Source organism: Ctenopharyngodon idella, chromosome 13 (genome assembly GCF_019924925.1).
Source record: "Ctenopharyngodon idella isolate HZGC_01 chromosome 13, HZGC01, whole genome shotgun sequence".
Classification (NCBI taxonomy): domain Eukaryota; kingdom Metazoa; phylum Chordata; class Actinopteri; order Cypriniformes; family Xenocyprididae; genus Ctenopharyngodon; species Ctenopharyngodon idella.
In genome coordinates this window covers 35,828,782-35,845,878 of record NC_067232.1, presented here as the reverse complement: position 1 = coordinate 35,845,878, position 17,097 = coordinate 35,828,782, and the positions used below count along the sequence as shown (strand labels likewise).

At 37.5% G+C, this 17,097-nt stretch overlaps 2 protein-coding genes across 3 annotated transcripts; one reads left to right on the top strand and one right to left on the bottom strand.

Annotated features, from left to right (window-relative positions):
• Positions 1-390: 390 nt before the first annotated feature.
• Positions 391-7,456, top strand: pla2g12b (phospholipase A2, group XIIB). 2 transcript variants are annotated; one of them, XM_051917706.1, is made up of 4 exons: positions 391-865; positions 2,906-2,982; positions 4,445-4,610; positions 6,258-7,456. In XM_051917706.1, the coding sequence occupies exons 1-4, from the start codon at positions 490-492 to the stop codon at positions 6,374-6,376; spliced, it is 738 nt and encodes a 245-aa protein (XP_051773666.1). In that variant the 5' UTR covers positions 391-489; the 3' UTR covers positions 6,377-7,456. The 2 variants fall into 2 exon arrangements, with proteins under 2 accessions (XP_051773666.1, XP_051773665.1); XM_051917705.1 differs by having other exon boundaries at positions 2,906-2,994.
• Positions 7,311-16,240, bottom strand: oit3 (oncoprotein induced transcript 3). The gene is given in 10 exon segments (XM_051917692.1): positions 7,311-7,902; positions 8,042-8,141; positions 8,508-8,859; positions 8,862-8,919; positions 10,201-10,361; positions 10,446-10,568; positions 10,652-10,774; positions 12,319-12,432; positions 12,516-12,890; positions 15,984-16,240. Coding segments are annotated over 10 exon segments (1,683 nt in total). The 5' UTR covers positions 16,096-16,240; the 3' UTR covers positions 7,311-7,737.
• Between the last annotated feature and the right edge of the window lie 857 nt (positions 16,241-17,097).

Below are 17,097 nucleotides of genomic sequence, written 5' to 3'. Positions count from 1 at the left end.
ACTGTAATAAGAAAAAATCTTATTTCATACAGTACATGCAGTCACCATGGCTAATACTAATTACACATGACCAGATAGCCAAGTATGACATAAGCCCTTGAGATTACCAAGAGTGTGGCAATGGCAAAAATGGTTGAAACACGACAGCTCTGTAGTCTGTCAGATAAAACCACAGTGTGTGTGTGAGAGGAGATCATCTTGCAGGTGAAGTGTAAACCGCAGATAATGAAAGTCGATTACACAGGGGGAGTGTGACTGTGATTCACTGAGAGAGCATGCCTCAGCAAGAGGTTGGACCTTACCTTTAACCTTAGCACCAATCAATGCCTTGCTGTCTGCTTGATCTAATCACAGGTCAAAGTCCCTTCCACGAAACACTTTCAACAGTGTCTGTTTGTGCTGCTCACTCTTTCCCTCTAAGCCCTTCGACTTTATCTGTCTCCCCTTCTCCTTGGAGCCTACAGACCTCATAGGACCCGGTGCTACATTATGTTTCCACGTGCATTGCCATTGCTCCTGCTATGTATCTCTGCAGGTTTGGCTGCCACACTTATCCAGGCCTCTGTTGATGGGGAGGCAGTGGATTCGCCTGCTGACGGATCCGTTTTACCTGAAGCTCAGGCTGGTGATACCCAAGATGTTCCGCTTAATGAGGAGTACCAGGCAGAACATATCTTGATGGCAGATGCCCCTGTTGAGGGAAAACCTGCAGAGACCCAGAGTACCACTCAAGAATCTGAGGATGAGTCGGACTGGGGCTTCGGTTCTATCAGAGGGAGTTTCCAGGCAGTGAATGGCTATTTTGACTCTATTCTGGAGCTGATGGGAGGCCGGGATGGTGTATGTCAGTACCGCTGTAGACATGGTAAGTGAAATAGTATTGTTGTCGTTGTATAATTTTTGTTTTATGACATTTCTATGTTCTTTCAGAGCTTGACAGATGTGGTCACCATAAATGAACGTTGTGCTTTACATTTAAGTTTAGTAATTAAAACTGAAAGTTAAATACTAACACTCTACTTATAAAAAACAGAATTCATTTTGTTGATCAGCTGAAACATCTGAAACATGCCCTCACTGCTGATCTGTCCTCAATCGTCATGTTGACAGACACAGTGAGGCATTGGGCAAGTCGATCACACCACTCTACAGATAACACTGATGAATCAGAACATTTCATATGCCTATGCCTGAGAAAAAGTAGTTTATTTATATCTTGACTCCTTTATATTACTGATCTGGTTCCAGAATGACAGACTTACGCTCTTTGCTTTTCAAAATGAGTGTAAATGGGATACAAATTAATAGAACTTAATGCAACCAGAACAAATCCAGAAATTAAATTAATTAGCAAATATGATTAATTGCAAATTTTCAATGTTCTTAATGTATAATGTTGCCTTAGGAGGGCAGTGAGTGTATTTTATTCACTCAGTATTCATACACAGTCAAATTTGTCAGTATCAGCCTACAGTATGTACAGTTTTAGCAAAATAATTGCATAATAAACTTCATGTGGGTTCAAAAGTCCTACTGAACATTTGGTAATTGGGCCTTGATTAAAGCCAAAGGTCAGATAATAGAGTAGTTGCAGTGTCTAACCTTATAATGCAACCATATTTTAAGATGATTTATTAATTTATTAATATGATTGTTCCATGGACAGTGTCTCCTTCTCTTGCAATAATAAAAACCATGCCTGAATACCAAACATGGAAATGTTTTATATTGTTGCACCATGTAATCAACTGGAAGAAAATCTCACTTACGTATAATAACATGTATGCATTAATTTATCCATGGAATATATCAGATTTCTCTATTATTAACCAGTCAATTAAAATTGTTACTTGTTTATTATTATTATTATTTTAGAAAGTGGTTTGTTGCTTTGGGAGGAAAAAAAATCACAAATATTTTATTGACATTGGAGTTCCCCAGGGCTCAGTTTTAGGACCTCTGCTGTTGTAATTCCATTTGTTACCTTAAGGTAATGCCTTCAGGAATTGTGTTTTTATACAAGCAATACATAACTGTACCCTTTTATTCCATTTGAATGCTGTGCAGCCAAAATTATATACCAGTTATCACTGTAAAGCTGCTTTGACACAATCTGCATTGTTAAAAGCATTATAAATAAAGGTGACTTGACTTGAATATCACAACATGTTAGATGTTTCTCAATAGATGTCTTAAAATGTAATAATACTGAATAAGATTGAATTAATGGTAGTGGATTTGGAAATTCTGAGAGGAATTTGCAGGAAAAAAAAAAGCATTTCTTGTCTCAAATGTTAAATCTGTAGTTCAGGTTGACAAAGTTGCATACAACTTAAGAAACATTGTGAAGCCAAGTTAGTCCAGGTAAATATTCATGAAAGAACAAACAATGTTTTTCGTTTATTATACACTGTTAAAAATAAATGTTCTTTATTGGCATTTATTGTTCCACGAAGAACCTTTTACATCCATGGAACTTTTTAAATCCACAAAAGATTTTTTATAATAGAAAAAGTTTATGAAAATATAAAATATTCTTCACACTAAAAAAAGAGGTTATTTTAGGAATTGTTCACTGAAAGATTCTTTGGGGAACCCATAATTGGTTCTTTAATGGCATTACTGCAATAAAATAAAATAAAATAAAATAAAATAAAATAAAATATAAAATAAAATAAAATAAAATAAAATAAAATAAAATAAAATAAAATAAAATAAAAAACTTTTGCAACCTTTTTTTTCATGCGGATTTTTTATCTGCTTTAGATGTTCCCCAGATTTATATGTAAAGTTCTTAAAGCTACTGTTATATGAAATGTATGCTAATGAAGGTCATTAAAAATATTACATTTTTAGTAAAGATATGACATATTCTATACTCTAATGTATAATTTTTGCTTTTCAGGTAAAGCTCCTCAGCCTCGTGTTGGCTATCAGATGCCAGAACCTGATGGTTGTAGCACCTCACTTCTTGGCTTCCAGGTACCGAATAGTGTATGTGTCCCTTTATCTCTACTAACATTAACCAGTGGCCAGACTGCCACCATGAAGCTTTGGTAAGAACCATCTCAATAAATGACTTGTGGGAATCCGGCCTATGAAGTGTGCACTAGGCAATGAATCAATCAAAGTTATAACTAAAGGATCCATCAAAATCAACCTGTTTATGTTTACATGTTAGATAGAAGAGAAAATTAGATCATTTTGTGCCTTGTGTATCTGATACTTGATAACACAAAGGCGGCCCACAAATGACTTTGGGATTCAAAGTACAGTGACATATATAAAACGCTGGCCTTTAGAGAAGCTGGTAGATATCTCACTTCCAGGTTAATGGCATCAAATCTGAAAAAAAAAGTTAATTTGAGGCACTTAGTAGCAAGTAAACTAGATTCACAATCTGAAACTTTTCTTTTCTTACACATTTATTTTTCTGTGTTTTCTCAACTGTTATTATGGTAATATATTTCAAGTAAACCCCTAACTGCAAAAACCTGAGTTTGGTTACTTTACATCACACTCAATCAGACTGTCTCTTCCTTTCTAATTGGGTGGTTCTTGGCCATAGTAAGTTGCAATGTGGACTAGACCTTATAGCAGTAAGTTAAAGGCCTGGCTGTGCAAGATTAGTATCCTAAACCTGAGAGACTAGCAAGGACTCTGAAGAGAGAGAGTGAACATCCAACAGGTTTTGGACAGTCAAGTTTGACATCCAGCCAAAGCGCTAATGGGACTGCTGTCAGAAAAGAGAAAGGCAAATGTGCCAATTACAGCTCTCTGTGTAATTTCTGGCTCTCGAATAAATTCTAATTTTGAAGTTTAAGGTGTCTATTTAGAAAGCAATTATAAAGGCAGTATATCTGTATCCTCCTCTAGTTTGGGCGACAACTGTAATTGTCTTATGTGTCAACATCATGAATTACGAGACTCTAACCACCATTATTGCATCTCTTAAATCAAGAGTTTTCAAACTTTTCACAAACAAAGATGTAGCAGGAACTTCTTGCCAGATATTAAAATTTTGTGATGCATTTTAAGCCTGGAATATAATAACATGCTTAGCACTATAATATTTGCAGTCTTTGCTTGCATTGCAAAGCAATTGAAATTGCATAATTATATATAATTATTATATATAATCATTACTGATGTACAGACTCACAATACATTACATTTTAGTTTGAGTTGGGCCTTGAAAGGTTATACAGGTAGTTCCATTTTTGTGGCTAACAAGTTCTTTGTGTGTCTGCACTTGTGTGTTTGTGTTTGTTTGTTAACAGAACAACAAAAATCTTTACCTATATTCCACTCTTAGCACTGTAGTGTATTACTCTGGTTTTAGTACAACAGTAATACCAATGGTTGTTTTTAGTTTACTGGTTTATTTTGACCACAGTGTGAAAGTGCTAATGCTCATGTTGTGTAATGTGCTGTTACTCCACAGTTTGATATGGGTGTTCCAGCCATGACCAAATGTTGTAATCAGCTAGACATTTGCTATGACACCTGTGGCTCTAACAAGTACCGCTGTGACACCAAATTCCGCTGGTGCCTCCATAGCATCTGTGGTGACCTGAAGAAGAGCCTGGGACTCATGTCAAAGGTTGAAGGTGCGAAATACTCACATGCAACTCACACATCAGCCCTCTTACAAAACCTAGTGTGCTGAGACACAAAAGCTGTTCCAAAAGGTACCTTAATAGTTCTAAAGCAGAAGCCAGTCACCAGGCTTGGGAGGGTTACTTTAAAAATGTATTCCGTTACAGTTACAAATTACTTCATAAAAAAAGTATTCAGTAATGTAATCCAAGCACCACAATATGAAAGTAATGTAATCTGATTACTTTTGGATTACTTCAAGGTCACAACACTTGCATTTTTAAATTTAATTTGAATTATTTCTTCTCAATTTCTGCAAGTTTTTAAATGTTACACGTTCCATACTTTTGAATGGGTCTCAACAATAAAAATATTTTACAAATCTGATAAATTATCTATTGCAATATTATCGTTGTTGTTGTTGTTTAGAGCTTAAAGTCACATCAGATCATAAACAAACTGAACAAGCTCGGATCAAACATTTCTGTTTATGTTTGTTCTGCTTTAATTTTAATGTTTAGCATTTTGGTTACTTTTAAAACCTATTAAAACTAAGCAATCATGTCTCATTTCCACAACTTGGGAACACACAGCCCTGAATATATATATATATATGTAAAGGGCTAGTCAGACATCTAGTGGCTACAGTATGGTATTACAGATTATTTTTTAGTCCTTTGATGCATCATCAAAAAGGGTTAAACTGCATTTGATCTTTTAATATCACTGTTTTAGTACATTAAGGCACTTTAAGGGTGGGTTGCACCAAGGATTTTTTAGCCTGGTGTCGGTTCACCCTCCGCCTATGCTGCTTGATCAGCCCTTTAATTCTAAAAGTCTTTCTGCGTAGTTAATCTGTGTTTAAAACTAAGTGATGCAACACAACTCAATTTAAAATAAAACCCACATCAACAAATCCTTGATTAGTGTTAAACTTTGCTTAATTTAATCCTTACTGGTGCAACCCACCCTTAGTGTTTTTCATGTTAGCTTTTTAAAAAATCATCCCACTGTTTTTAGTGATTGAAATCACTGCAGGTGCTGTATATGGATTACAAGTGCCCAAAACTTGCATCTTATTCACATATTTTTGTTTTTAAGATAGAAAATTGACACGCTTGTGCTGCAGTTACATGGCTGTTTTACCCTAGGGCTCAGCGACAGTCACGTGACTGAATTAACGTGTCTTTGGTGTTTCCATGGTTTGTACAAAATAAAGAAATCGAGGGTAACCCGTGTATGATGTCATTGATAGGCGACGCACGGACATTTTCCGTGTCCTAGTTAAAATAGTTTATTTCTCACAAGTCAAGTCAACAAAATATATAACACAGTTCTAGTGGTTTTTGGATATTTTAATCCAAAAATCTTACATATTGTGCCTTTAAAAAATTTAATGTTAGGTGCAATTAATCACGATTAATTACAGAAAAATGTGCGATTAGTTAGTTAATTGTTTTTAATCGATTGACAGCATGATGCTGCCTTGCTGACTAGATATTGGAACAGATCCATTATGGCTAACCTACCTGAAAAAGAATAAAAAAAACAGGGAAAACCAAATAAAAACAGTGCAGAGATAAGACAATATGGATTGTCATTTGTAATAACAAACAGGACAAAAGCCCTTAACCCCTTATATCCTTTCTCTCCCTCAGCATGTGAGACCTTTGCGGACACTATGTATAACACCGTGTGGACTTTGGGCTGCAGGCCCTTCATGAACGGCCAGAGGGCATCCTGCTATTGTGAAGGAGAAGAGAAGGATGAGCTGTGAAGACCTACAAACCACAAAAACACACCACAATCAACACACATAAACACATTAAAGGTTAAAACTACTACACAATGGGTCAGTATTACGATGAATATCATTAAAACACATCAAGGTCACATTTCACCACAAAAATTCAAAGAAACAATTAGGCACATTTTGATCCAAAATTCGAATTACGACAATGTATCACAGTGGTGACAGTTAATGGATTCTGATTAGTCTAATTAGTCATTAGTGTAGTATCATAATTTTGTGTCGTATAAATAATTATGTATCTTTTTTCTTTGCATTGCAGTAAGAGATTTTTTTTTTTTTTTTTTTACTTTTTGGTCCTAAAAATAGGCACATTTTATATTTTTGGGGTGAAATATGACCATCACATGTTCTTGACGTGTTCATGAGATTCACCCAGTAACCCTGGTGCTAGTGGATCCAGTTTAGTTAAATAAATACAGAAGAGTTTATATTGCATGTGTAAAAGTGGCAGTTCCACAAATTTGTAGTGTGCGCGCTTGTGTATGGGTTTGTTATATAGGAAGACAATATCCATAAAAATAAATATTGTCTCAATTTCATGTACAATTAAAAAAAAAAAAAAAAAAAAATCAAAATTGCAACACAAACTTCCCACAATAGCTGACACTATGTTAACTAATATTTAATTTATTATTAAGAAACATTGTTCCAAACTAAGTTGTTATTTTGTTTTGGCATAATCAAAATATGATTTTGTTGAACCTCAGTAGAGTAGTGATATTTATTTAAACAAAGTTTAATTGTCTGAATATCATATGCTGAAAACTAAATGTTAATTTTTTTTAAAATTTTGTTTTATTTGTCTTTTTATTTTAAATGTAATTAAACATAGAATCAGTGTTGAACAGTAACACGCAGGAATGTATATTGCCATTTGAGAGACAATGTGACTACAAACTGTGAAAAATAACTTTATTGGCTGTAAAATCACTTTATTTTCCCCATCAGTAAAACAGTGTTGAATGTAAATGCAAATTATCCATTCAGGATTGTAAAATGCTACTCAGTTTCATGTTCTAAGCTTTATTAAAAAATGCTACTCAGTTTCATGTTCTAAGCTATATTAAAAAAATGCTCAGGCTTATACTGTTAACATCACTTACAGTAGATGCATATTTTTGGTCATGTAGATGAGGTTTATATTAATATTGTGTCAGAAGCAGTGGAAGGAAGCAAGTGAGATGAGACAGACTTTAACAAATGCTCCTTATATTACTCATAAATGTAAGATTACTGTAGATATACAGTTTGGATGTGTTTAAATAAAGTAAAGCAGCCTGTAGATGGCGTTGTTTTCTTTATGTAGGTAAGAGATGTGTGTGGTCTCATGGGTCTGGCAGTATACGAATGGGTCCACTAGACAGAACGTCTTTCTCTTGGTGCTGGTCGGTCCAGAGATGTCGCCTCAAGCGCTTTCTGCAGCCTTGCGTACAGCGAGATTCCCCTTGTGCCTGCCCACACACCAGCACACGGCAATGCAGGAACACCTCCTAACACACACAGTAAAGTAACTAATTTAATGACACACTCATTCTCACACACACTCATTATAGCTACCTCATTAGCACACAAAAGCACATGCATAGGACACACAAGGCAGCTGAATTTCCTAGCGTGTTCCCTACTCACTCGGTTGTCCTTGCCAATGAACTTGAAGACGGGGACCTGGTAGTGTTTGGAGAGCTGGTCTTTAGCCGAAAGCTGACGCACTGTTTCGTCTGAAATGCAGCTGGGAAACATAAGGCCATTAAAGCACAAGTCTCTAAATATAGACTCTGCCTTTGTTTAAAGGTGCTGTAAGCAATCTTTACTCAAAATATCACACATAAATTATACCTGTACAATCTATCTCACAGATATGGCATCACACTCAGGTGTCCTTGCTCTGTGAGAGCCATAGGCTCTGAAAACAGCTAAAAATGTATCAGATTTGCTAAAGTATTTGGGTTTTGTGGTAGAAGCGATAGGACGGTCTAATTCAGTGGCTAGCTGAAGTTAGCAAAATGGCTAAAATCACTTATAGCACCAGTCATGGAGTATACATTATGGTATTGTGAGCACACAGAACCATATTTGAATTCTTTTGAATACCTACCCATCTTTGATGAGGTAATATTTTAAGGCCTGGTCAGCCTTGGGGCCAGGTGTAGCAAAACAGCTTTCTACAAAAGCAGCAAGGCCATCCACCCGCTCTCGAGGCTCAACGCCGAAGTACAATGAATCACGCAACCGCAGTTGAGGAGGTTGGTTGTACGGTTCAGAAAATTCTGCGCTCTTAAACAGCTCCAAACTGAAGGGGAATATTCCTTCGCTGTGGCCCGCTAACTCCAGCGCTGTGTTGCGCAGACTCGGCAGGTAGCCATCTGACACTTCATACTGCCGTGGAAACTCGCACGTAATTGGCAGCAGTAGTTTACTGGTGCGCACGATCAAATCACCATTGCTGCTGGACTAGACCGTGGCAAACCTGTCACCAAGTTGGTGCCAACGATTTTGTCATCAATGACCTGAAGCAGAGAGAAAGGAAAAGGATTTTGCATTACATTCACAGAGAACTACTGAGTATTTTATAAGTCATCATGTAATGCTGTTTGCCAGCTGTTTTACTACTTAAAAAAATGTAGGCTGGGATTTTATTCATTAGGTCCATTTTATCCATTTTATCCATTATGATTTTGAAGGAACATCAGTGGCAAGTAGGCCTACTGTATGTTTGAAGAGACTTTTTTAAGGTCTAGCCCTAAAGCTTGTTCTATGTTAAATCACTAAGGCGTTATTGACATAACAGTATGACTTTTTGTAAAGCTTTTTGACCAGGATGTGGAGGCTGAAGGTCAAGTTCACCCTCTGGAACATCACAGTATATCCCAATAATAAGAGTTATTTTTTGACTCAAACTTTATGGCAATAATACCAATAATAATGCTAATTACATTAACAATGCCAGCATTAAATTACTGTTAGCCAAAAAACTATTTCTGTGTTAGTTAATACAAACTAACCTGTTTTAGTCATGTGACCATTCTGCTCATCTACCATATTTATTACCAACAGCGGGGCAAAGTAATGTCAGTAAATACAAAAACACATGAACAGAGACACCAAGAAAAAACACTGATCCACAATCCATCTCTGTATATAGTGCCGGCATACAAAGAGCGACTGTGTATTAAATAGGCCTATAAAATGTCTGTAAATGTTAAAATGAGATCTGTAAAAAGTTTTCTGGGACCTGGTATGGATGAAATTCAATGGCCAACATTTGTCTTGCCATCTTTGTTTGTTTTTTGTTTTGTTTTTTTTCTTTTTCTGTCACCACCATTACTTTGCCCCACTCAAAGTCATAAATAGCCACTGTGACATGGGGGACACATTCTATGGGGGAGTGTTAAGGGCGGGTTTTAGGGTAGCACTGCGGGGCTACTGACCCGACAGTGGAAACACAGATTTTGGCCTCGGTGATTGAGGTCCGTGGCTATTGGCCCCTGCTCGAACGCTGTTAGCCCTGGCTCGCACTGGCCCAACAGTGGAAAAGTGGCTAGTGTGATGGATAAGTGGAGATTGTCACATGACTTGCACAGGTAATGTCAGTTAAAAAGGAAAGTCATTTTACAGATGGAGCAACTTTATTCATAGATTACAAAGACAAACTTTTTTATTTGGACTAATAAGAACTTATTGACTATGTACAATAACATCAAGAATATTTATTATGAAGTAAACAGGGTCAGTCTAGATTTCGCATTGACTTTCAAATCAGAGCTTGCTAGATTCATAATAACTTTTACCTGGACCACAGTGCCACAGGTCTTCAGACTAAAGTGGAGGTTAATGTGAGTGCCGTTGGAAATGCCACGGCAGGAAGTATTAGACAGGAAGAGTTCAAGTCCTCCCACCAGGTCTTTGGGAACTGAAACCTCTATGGAACTAGGATCACACTGCACAGGGACTGCACACAAAACAAATGTCAAATTGAAGTCTACAAACCTTGACAGAAAAAGAGCAAAAGGCAGGAGAGAGAGGTTTAGCTCACCCTGACAGGTCCGTTTGTCATCTCCCAACGTCAGACCCCGGGGACAGTGACAGTTATATGAGTCGTCCTCTGAGGAGCATCCATGGCTACAGCCTCCATTCACATTGTCACATCCTTCAGTCTCTACACAGGACCACAAAAAACCACAATGCATGAGTTAAATGAAAGTCTGCCCATATTCATGTTCTGTCTTACTGTGTTCTTACCTTTACAGCTCTTCCCGTCTACGTCCAGTACTTTACCTCGTCCACACTCACATCGACGAGAGCCCTTGGTGTTGATGCATACTTCTGCACATCCTCCATTCCCTTTCTCACATTCGTTTACATCTTGCACATAACAAGCCAGATCACAGTTAAAAACAGAAGCAGATAAGTGAAGGTGGGGTAGGAACAGATGGAGCTGTGACTCTGTTCTAAAACCTAGTGAGTTGCCCCACTGTCTACATACACAGTCTACAAACTTGCAAGTTAAATTAAACACTGAATGTTACATTGTAACTAAAATTCCAACACTATCTCACGACCAATTCGTACGTATTTTACGAGGTGGCTAATTCGTATGACTTCATAATAGGGGTGGGGTTAGTACGAATCATATGAATTTGTCAACTTGTAAAATATGTAAGATTTAGCAAAAAACATACGAATTCGTATGAGTGAGGTCGTACGAATTCGTACCAATTAGCCACCTTGTAAAATATGTAAGAATTGCTGTGAGATCGGGTTGAACATTTAGTTAAGTTAGCAAAATAAATAAACTGCAACAATTCTATCATACTTAAATTAAACTCGTTACAAAGGAAAAAATATGTTCTCTTCTGACATAAAACAAATGCCAGAATGTAAATTCTGTAATTTTATACACAATTAAATGCGATCCATTTCCATTTGTACTCTGCCAACTAATGCAAAATTAGTTCTGTTCTCCCAGACAGAAACATAGTGTCGGCCCAGATCCGGCCCACATTTGGTACACGTGGATTCCAAAGGGAAAGTTTGCATACGCACATGAAAATTCTCCCATGTGTTGTTGTCAAAAAGAGACAGTTCTTCATCAAAATAAACTAAATTGTGGTCAAGATAAAAAATACAGAAACGGCAATTGTGAGCAGGGTGGCCAAGCTTTGGTCAATGGTAGCCATGGCCCCACCCCCTAGCTCCACCCCTGGTTGGAGGATCTTTAAAGTACAAATTCTTTTTAAATATACATTTTAACAATGTTTCAAATGGGCCAGAGTGTGTCAGGCTACTTGGCCCTATACCAGGGGTGTCCAATCCTGCTCCTAGAGGGTCAATGTCCTGCAGAGTTTAGCTCTAACCTGCTCCAACCCACCAGCCTGAAATTTTCTACTAATTCTGAAGATTTTGATCAGCTGGTTTAGATGTGTTTAATTAGGGAAAGAGCTAAACTGTGCAAGACACTGACCCTCCAAAAACAAAGATTGGACACACATGCCCTACAGTCTTGAACTGAACATTCATTTATCCTTAACCTCTGGCTGTTCTTGTAACAACTGCACACCCCTTAAAGATAGACCTGTGAACATACGTTATGTTCATTCTGAGATGTAACCATGGCAACAGTACCAATCTGGAGCAAAAAAACAATTTGAGTTCTGCAAGACAAACTTTAACAGATTGCGTCCTGAATATTACCTACAGAAATTCCTTTAAAAATGTAGACACTCTGAAAATTGCTGCATAATTTGCACTTACCTTTAAAGGCATTGATTTCACTGGCTGCCTTTGTACATTAATGGATTGTGGTCTCTCTCATCACTGCAAAAGCCCTCTCTCATTCTAATCGCAATATAGCTCTTCTGCTCTATAAGCATTTATCTTGCCCAGGCCTGGACCGCACTGTTACTCACCCAGACATGTCTGTGCATCAGGTCCTAGAACCGTTCCCTCTGAACAGCGGCATTCTGGCTCAACAGGGCAGTCTGCTCCATTACACTCAACCTCATCGCATATGTCATAGAAATCTATGGTGACACAGTCACAGAATTGGAGGACAATTCTTAACCGACATGTCAGAAAGACCTAATGAGGCAGTAGGAAGACTTACGGCCACAGTAGACGTGGAAGCAGACAGAGGGTCGGGGTAGGCGGTAGACGTAGTAACCCTTAGCACAGGCCTTTACGTCCACACTAGCTGTCCAGTGACAGCAGTTATTATTGAAGCTAGCACAAGCAGGTAGGGTGACAACGCCATCACTAGGCCGAGGGTGACTGCCATTCAGCCAGATGGGGGCATGGGTACCACAGTGGTTCTCATCGATGCAGAAGGTTGGCATAGCATCCCCAGCCATCCCTGTAAAGCGATACCATTCCCCCGCCACATGCCGGTCGCACAGAGGGACTCCCGCAGAGTTGTTGACATGGTAGTCAGTATTCCGCCATGGTTCATTCAGACTGATATACGCTGAGCAGGGATCTAGGGCTGACCAATGACAAAGACAGGTAACAATTGATCAGAACTGGTCAGCGCATATTGGGCCAGATTTACTAACAGCTTGCGCCAGCACAAACTCTCGTTAGGCATTAAAAAAAACTACTGTCAGGATTTACTAAAGACACGCAGTGAAGCGCTGAAAAGGCGTGGACAGGGTTATTATTGCGGATTACCTTATTGCATATACATTTGTAGGAGTTTCCCTTTCAGACACAAAATTTACGAGAGGAGAACATTTAAATTAATCATGCAAGGTGATTTACTAAGGTTTGCGCTAGTCAATTTACTGGTATTTGCGCCGTTATTTACTGCCCAAAAAAAGTCATGTCTTAAACCAGATGCTAATTTGCGCTGCTCTTGGTAGATTTCATTGGTCATTATGGAAAAGATCCAGGCTGCATCTGTGTTCTTTAACCGTCTATGGTACGGCGTTGCCATATGGCAACAATTAATATCTGATCATTTCCTTGTTATTCAGAAGAAAAAAAAAAAAAACACTATATACTGCACTACGGGAATTAAAAGGGCAGGCCCTAAGGTAGCCAATGATGTGCTGTTTTTTAGTCAAATGACATTTGAATGTCCCTTCAAAACTTTCTTTCCTACTGTCACCCTCACACGGAAGACACCTTTTGAAGTGCTCCAGAATTTGCTCTATTAACCTCATTTCTAAACATCTCTTCTCAAGGGGGATTTTTTTTTTTTTTTTGCAGCATCTTTCATAAATAAATTAGATATTTTTATTCACAATTCAACTGTCTAACATAGTTTTACTGTAAGCTGAGTCATCAGTAGATCACGCACAGAAGTTGCCACTCCCATCAGTGCTTTTTTTTTTTTTTTTTTTGCACTCTCACGCTAATTTGCCCTATTTAGTAAATCTGGCATATTATGTATTACATACTGGTGTCACCAGTAATTTCCTCTCTTCAAATTAATATGCAGAGACAACTATAAATAATCCATATGTAGGTAACTATCTGTTGACCAAAGGTAGATGGGGTCTTGTTTAGGAAGCATTTGCGTACTTCACTAGTAACTGATTTTAAGAATTGATATTGGGATCATTCAAATAAAGATTGAAATTAATAGGAAAATCTATATTTTTAATACTTGGTGATGCTAGAGGCAAGAAATCACACACTTAACCTATATGATTACTTGAAAGATGATTTGATCAACAATCTTTACCAGTTTTTAAGTTTTGTTCATAAACAAGATGGTCCACCACCAAATCAACTCTAACAACCAGTAAGAACTTTAATTAACCAGTCAGGACCATCATGGAAATTTATGCTGGTTAAAGCAGATATTTTCAGAAGTGGTTAGAGCAAAGTCTAATATTCTGAATGCCGTCTGTTTCAGAATGTGTTTTTAATCAGAGCAAGATGACTAAAGCAGTACAGAGGAAGTCTTGCACCCTTATAGTGAGAATAAAAACTGCTTGTTAAAATCTGTCAGTGCAAAACTCTTTCTTCAGTTGGTTGGCAAATTTCAAAGGAAGGCTAATCAATACTCTACACTGCACCACTGCTTTTTCCCTAACACTCTCCACAAATGAATTAGGTCTTTATATGAAGTTGGGCTGCTCTGCTGGACCATGTGGAAATGAAAAATGAAGCAGCATAAGGCGTGAATGACCATTATTCAGGAAGCATCAGCAGCTTGATGAGGCATAGAGGGAGAATCCTTTCCACAGTAAATTATCAATCATAAAAAAATCAAACCTGGCAACAACACACTGTGCCTTGACTCATGGGGAATTTGTACATGTCTAGAATCAACTCTTACTGGCGATATCTTCAAATCATCACAATAGAGATTTTAAAATTGGTCAGGGCTTTCTGTGCAAACACACAAACCTTCAAGTGGATGGACATTTGGCTTCCACACAAGATGTATGCATTTAAATGTGATTTTTACATTTTCTGAAGGAACTAACCACCATGATGCCAGGATGTTTCCTTTTGTTTACTAAAGTATTCTGAGAGTTTTCTGAGTGTCCAGAAGGGTTGTAAGGTGATTGGTTAGTAGCCCAAAGCAAAAGAACCCACCCAGTCTATGATATTCTGGTTTCTAGATATGGCTCATCTAAATACTAATGTCACACCCAGAGACATTTCTCAATGTAAATAATAGTGTAGTACTATCAGCACAGGCAGACTGTAGATAGGGCTATCTATTAGGGATGTTCAGTTGATACAAGAACAGCTGGAGGTCAAGGATAAACGGATGTTCAGATCAAGAATGTTTGTTGTAAACACAGTATTCCTGGACACCGCTATAATAAATCATGTCCTCTTTCACATCTGCTGCATATCCACTTACACACAGAACTCTTTATCACTTCAAACATTACTGATTTTTTTGGGCATCTTTTGGTATGTTAAACAATGCTGAAATTAAGGATATTTCTTAAAGATAAAAATTTTTGTTAAACAGAATAGTTACATGTACTTAAGCAGTAAACTAGGCATAATTACAAGCAACTAACCCTAAACAAAACCGTAACCCTGACCTTAACCCTATCCCAGACAGCACACGTACTGTACGTCTCCAAGGTGTCTTTTAAAGAGCACTTCATCTGGAAAACATCTGTTGTGTACAAACATCTGATAAACATCTTTTTAAAAAAGCAGATTTACATTCTGAATCATAAACATCTTAAAAGACATTTCATAAATGTCTATATAACATCTGACAGGAATTGTCATGTGTGAGGAAATTAACCCATTCAGTGTTTCTAAAAGTCAGCCATATCTTTCACATTGTTATTAAATGTGTTTACCAAGGCAAACATCTATTACTATTGCTCATATTCAACACAACTCAACTAAAGTATGACACTTCAGATCTTTGATTTATTATTTTCATTGAAGGAGTTACCTAAACCATATCTAGAGACCAGAATATCATAAACACTTGGGGAAGGGCCAGTAAGAAAACATTTGTTTCATTGTCCTTAAAAAAAAAATACACAATAACAACATGGTTTCCTTTAGAATGAAGCTCAGATAATAAGCACTTTATATTAATAATAATAACAATAAGCAGTGTACATGTAAAACATTAAGTGCTTACCTATGGCCTGTGTAGCACTCACAGCTTGTAAAAGAACAACCAAAATGAAAAACATGTCCAGTATAGAGAGGAACTTATTTAGTAAGAAAGTCACAGATGTACACCCAGTCATTCCCGTCTTGACACTTCAGTTTGTGGAAGAGCTTTGTGGTTTAATAGTGGAGTCCTTTATCTCTGTCATTTTGAGGGATGGGACTACTAACACAATGACTGTAAATATTTTGTTTGTTGTCTTCCCATGGACAGGACATCTATCTCACCTTGACCCCTTCTCCTGTCCCCTTGTCCCGTCTATGAAAACCCACCCGTCCGGATAGAGACAGGACCATCCTCTCATTGTTACTGGAGTCTGGCTTATCCATCCCACCCTGATACATCTCCCAGAATCCTTTATCATCCCACCCAACACCAGTCAACCGCCTACAGCTGCACTTGGACTCCAAAACTTAAGATCAATCTTCCGTGTTCTTTTTTTCTACCATTTTCTTCTTATTTGCAATGTCGGATGTGGGGTTTTCTTTGTAACTCTGCCAAAAGGCCAGTAGCAGTTTGTCTTCTCTTCCGTTTCAGTCAAAGCTGCCAGCTGAGCACCAGTGAGGTGTCTGTTTTCCGAACTAGAGACCCTGATGTATTTGTCCATTTTTTACTGTGCATCACACCGTCCACTTATCAGTCTCTCTCTGTTCTGTTAGGTCCAGTTTGATTTCTTCTACCAAGACAGCAGTGCATAGAATTGCCTTTATCTCTCAAAAGAAATAGACTTAATAGACTTATTAGATCCTAAAGGAATATGTTTGTTTTTAGCCATCTTTAACCAAAATTAGTTTTGATTCGAAAGTGTGGCAAAGTAGGCTACTGAAAGTGTATACTCAGTACTGAAGAAACTGAATTGCAGTTTCCACACTTCATTAAACAGCCCAACTATTTTCAAATGTGCTAAAAATAAGGTTCTCAAGTACCAAATCAGCACATTAGAAGATTTTCATTAGTATTATGTAAGATTTTCAACGTGATCTCATGAGAATATGTGTGTATTTTTACGTAAAGTGTGGTTCTACCACAGGTAGCCTACATTTACTTAAGTTTTCATACACACAAAAACGTACAATATTGA